The sequence below is a fragment of the Ooceraea biroi genome, chromosome 7 (assembly GCF_003672135.1).
Source record: "Ooceraea biroi isolate clonal line C1 chromosome 7, Obir_v5.4, whole genome shotgun sequence".
Classification (NCBI taxonomy): Eukaryota; Metazoa; Arthropoda; class Insecta; order Hymenoptera; family Formicidae; genus Ooceraea; species Ooceraea biroi.
The window spans coordinates 2,960,032-2,964,674 of record NC_039512.1 but is presented as its reverse complement, the minus strand read 5'-3'; the positions used below and the strand labels follow the sequence as shown (position 1 = coordinate 2,964,674).

Here is a 4,643-nt window from a genome sequence, read left to right as displayed (position 1 = left end):
CTTTCTAGAACTCATGTAGAACTATAGATCTTTTAAAATCTAGCCGGAATTATGGCGGAAACTGTCGCAGGACAAAGTGAGACGCTGCGTGAAGTTGGCGTCTCATTTTGCACTATGCGATTTTTTCGCTTTAATGGCCAGAACTATGTGTTTAACCTATCAGGAACTCTAGAACTATTAAAAAGCTAGCCAGAACTCTCAATAATTAATGATTTTCCGCGAAATGATACGCCTGCTTCACACACACTAACACTTGTTATATTTAAAAATTTGGAGATCAATAACCAAAGATCTTGTAGTACTTTTTTTAAAGAAACTATTACTAATTATACCAAATATTTTATTTTTTGGCGAGATTACAGAACTGTGCAAACATTTCATTTCTTGTTCATAGATGTATGATTGTAAACAAGCTTTACAACAATCGTTTTGCTTAAAACTAACAAATATTTCAAATCATCTCTAGAGTAGGTCATCGTTCAATTCCTTTTTTACGAACCGTGGTAAGACAAAAGCAGCCCGATGTATCTTATCATCATAATATTTCATTTCCATACGATTGAGCTCTTCCTCGCTGAATATTTTCAACGGTGTCGTCAAGTCCGTTTGCTGGAGAGAAATAATTAATTTTACGAAATTGCGATATCTTCGTTTCATCGAACTAATTCAAAATTGATTGAACTAATAATTGAAACTGCAAAAACGTGAACTGTAACATACATAAGTAAGTTAAAGAGCTTCTACTAACACGCATATAGGAGAAAGTTGCCGAATTTGGACTACCGTCTAGGTTGGACCACTGTACTTACTGTAACTTGTTATGTGCAGCAACTGTAGGAATCGCTGAATGTGCGTTGAGAGTCATTAAAGATATACCTGGTCACAGGCTAAATACCAGGGGCGCGGAAAGCACTCACAGCGATTCCTACAGTTGCTGCACATAACAAGTAACAGTAGTGATCCAACCTAGGCGATAGTCTAAATTTGACAACCTTTTCTTTATTATATTAGCTAAAAAATCATAAATTTAAATAAATATGTAATTACTCCAAAATTTAAGATCTAAATTATGAAATGACAATATTTATATAGACAATAATTAATCCATAAATTAATTATACTGCCGTCATTATGTACACTGTGTTTAATACTAACGCTATCTGAGCTTCCGAGAACGAAGCCAATCTGACCCGTGGGGTAAGTCGGTACGGTCGTTACTGCGTAAGCGGCGACCGGAAACACGCTTTTGCAATGCAAGAAAGTGTTGTGCACTTGGTGTACGTTCTGCCACGCCGTGCCAGCTTGGCTGCAAATAATCCCTCCAGGTTTCAATGCTGTCTTCAGCAATTGATAATACGATTGTTCAAAGAGGTGCTCGGCGGGACCTACACGAAACATCGCAGCTATCAGTAATCATTCATCGCGTGTCTCAAGTTGGAGAAACACATGCAGGAGTGTTTAGCTTATATTTCCTTCTTTGTGAAAGAATTTAAAAGAACTTGAACATATTTGAAAGCCATGTGGGGTTGCGCGACTACTTACCTATGGGATCGCTGCTGTCAGTAATAATGACGTCGTATTCGCCGGGGTGGCTCTTCAGGAATTTGAAACCGTCACCAATAGAGATCTTTACTTTCGGATTGTTCAGACCCGAACCTAAAAATGGCATATATTCTTTAGATACATTGATCACCATCTCGTCGATTTCCACCAACGTGATCTGCTGCACATCCGGATGCTTTGCGACCTCTCGAGCAGTCCCACCGTCGCCGCCTCCAATTATTAAGACCTATCAAGCAGTGAAAGGAAAGCAACTCGAACATTAACTGTAATTAATGATGAAAATGCGATATACATACTGCGTGCACATACATATACACACAGAGCAAATCCGAATCACGTGTGCACACTATCAGACGCGCGACTCACAGACGTGTATACTTTTAAAGGACGGCACTAATTGAAATTTATTTAATAATATTGCTTTCATTAATTAAAATGAAATATTTTACACTTAAAAATCAATATATTAATTATTATCATCACTTACGTTTGCAGGATTAGGATGGCAGCAGAGCGGTAAGTACGATATCATTTCATGATAGGAAAACTCGTCTCTTTGCGTGCATTGGATTATGCCATCAAGCATCAAAGCCCGACCGTGTGATTGTCTGCAAATGGAACATTTTTATGATTGATAAAACATTCAAGTTACCATAAAATATGTAATATATATGTAAACTAATATATTTTAAAACAAGATTATATCACATAGAAGCACTCACGTTTGTACTAACAAGATGTCTTGAAAATTCGAACGTCCTATATACAGAATTTCATTTACTTTTAGCGACAACGCGACGCCAGGCCAGAAATTGTTTATCTCACTAAACCAACCGCGTTTCATGGCATCCATATTGGGGCAATTTACTTTTGATTATTTATCGAAGCGTTGTCCAAATTCAGTTTCTAATGACAAAAAATATCTGTGTTACATTACATTCTAATTATTAAGCGGTATTAAGTAATTATTGAGGAGATAATATTATTATCCTATTATTAATATACGCATTATATATATTAAGCAAGTTAGGCATTCTTTAATGATAAGAAGAAAAAAATCTTCACATAATTCCATATTATTCTATTGCAATTAATAATTCTAATTACTTTCAATTCAATCTATTAATTCTCTTATGATTTTATGGAACGTACTTATTCTATAATACATTCTTTTGACGAGAAGAGAAAGAGATAAATAAGAAAAAGAAAAGTTCAGTTATATCATGAGCTATAAAAAGAGTTTGCGATATAACGGGAAAGATTACCATTATATGAAGTAATTCTTGATAAACACAATCTTTCAAATAACATTAACTCACCATACCTTATTCATCGAAATTATCGAAATAGTTCTTTCGAAAGAATACAAAAATGCGATATTTAGATATTTATCGGGAATAATTATATACGTTAAAGACATTTTATTGATAATAAGTATATTACATACATATGTTATTGATACGTTTCGTTAATCTTCATGTATTTAAAACATTTTTATCTTTTATTTGCCTTATAATTTTGCCAGAATATGAATTTAAGTTTATTAGAATTTTGCTAAACCAGTTCCTAAATTTTTACGGAAGAAAGATACGATAAAAATTTAATTTATCTGACCACATCTTTCGACTCACTCCTCAAAATTTCATGAAACTTCTCTTATTTGGTATCAGTACAATCTCTCATAATAAATAAATTATAGGACTGTACTGGTAAGAAACAAAAATACAATGTAAATATAAATATATAAAAAATACTCATCAAATCACAATATTATAATGTTATTATTTTCCTATTTCGGAGTGATCTCGGTTAATACAAGTACAGAACATGAACGTTCGCGAGTGCACTCTTTATTTAATAAGCTTCGCGTTATACTTTCTCAAGGCATGCGAAATGTGCGTCTCTACTTATCCTCTCTCTTCCTCTCGCGTCTCAAACACAGCCGTGCAGTGTAATAACAGTTTACCTAAAGTGGCCGTAACTCGTCTGATGGAAGCTTGAGTCGAACTGAGACGAAGACGGCGCGCGACCAGTATAACTAGCCTGACTGCGTATTAGTGTATGATAGAGTTATCTAAATTTTCATTTCGATAGGTTTATCTAAACTTTGTCCAGATAGCTTTATCACCCACTAATACGATGGTCGGTAATGTGATGACATTGCGATTGTTATATACATGAAAGTCTATGTTTACCTCGCCACGTTTTACCGTTCTCCGTTATTTCTCGTACTTGTGCATTCTTATAAGAACTTTAAATCGCCTGATAACGAATAGTACACTTGAACTTTATACTTGGTCCCCTACGTTCGTGAAGATTCGTACGACACGTGGTCCCCTTAGTTCGGGCGACGCGTGCTAGGATAACAGAGTTATAAAAACTTAAGGGCCACTCTCCCCTCTCTCTCTCTCTTTCTTGAGAAAAATAATAGTTTCGGTGTAATTTCTTCTTTCTTGAGTTTCGAGTTCAAATATATATTGGAAATGGTGAAACGCTTTATTGTCTTGAAGTGGTTGACCGGTATTAAAGAGAAATTGGAGAGACTGGCGAACTCCATCGCGAGAACGCCATTATTTAGATGGAACTAAAAATAAATAATTGACATTTTACCGACATATCGGGAAGACGTGATATTTATAGAAAAATGCTTCGAAATATTCTTTATTTTTTCTTGTTCGTTTTATTAGAAACAAGAAACGAGATGTAAAAAAAGTATTCTGAAGCATTAAAACAAAAAATATTTCGGAATCTTCAAGAATCTTCTCCGTTTTTGTATTAAACACATTATTGTACGAGATTAGGCAACAAGCCGATAAGAAAACTATAATTTCCGAACTTTTTCTCATTTTTAACATAAACTCTTTCTATGCATTACTGTGCAATAAAGTATACTGTGTATACTTTATTCGTGGAAAAGATTTTTTATTCTGCAACAACTAATAAAAAGAACCTTTACAAAAATTCATCAATTTTGTCAGTAATACAGACTCTAGCTTTCTCTTGAGAATTAACACAGTTTTGTATTCGAATTTTCCTAAATAAGTCGATACGGATGATCTTTCATTCAATCCAATATTTAT

At 34.3% G+C, this 4,643-nt stretch overlaps 1 protein-coding gene across 1 annotated transcript; it reads right to left on the bottom strand.

The window, feature by feature from the left end:
* Positions 1-319: 319 nt before the first annotated feature.
* Positions 320-3,594, bottom strand: LOC105277611 (spermidine synthase). The gene is made up of 6 exons (XM_011336084.3): positions 3,530-3,594; positions 2,286-2,469; positions 2,051-2,171; positions 1,543-1,789; positions 1,156-1,385; positions 320-609 (listed from the first exon to the last, which is right to left on the bottom strand). Exons 2-6 carry the CDS (start codon positions 2,414-2,416, stop codon positions 463-465), a joined length of 876 nt encoding a protein of 291 aa, XP_011334386.2. The 5' UTR covers positions 2,417-2,469; positions 3,530-3,594; the 3' UTR covers positions 320-462.
* Positions 3,595-4,643: the final 1,049 nt, after the last annotated feature.

Bases quoted from the DNA above. Each gene is read 5' to 3' on its own strand.
- LOC105277611 (XM_011336084.3), bottom strand. From the start codon at position 2,416: ATGGATGCCATGAAACGCGGTTGGTTTAGTGAGATAAACAATTTCTGG. The intron at 1,386-1,542 runs GTAAGTAGTCGC...TGTTTCGTGTAG, and splicing joins TGACAGCAGCGATCCCATAG to GTCCCGCCGAGCACCTCTTT. The intron at 610-1,155 runs GTTAGTATTAAA...ATTTCTCTCCAG, and splicing joins TTCTCGGAAGCTCAGATAGC to CAAACGGACTTGACGACACC.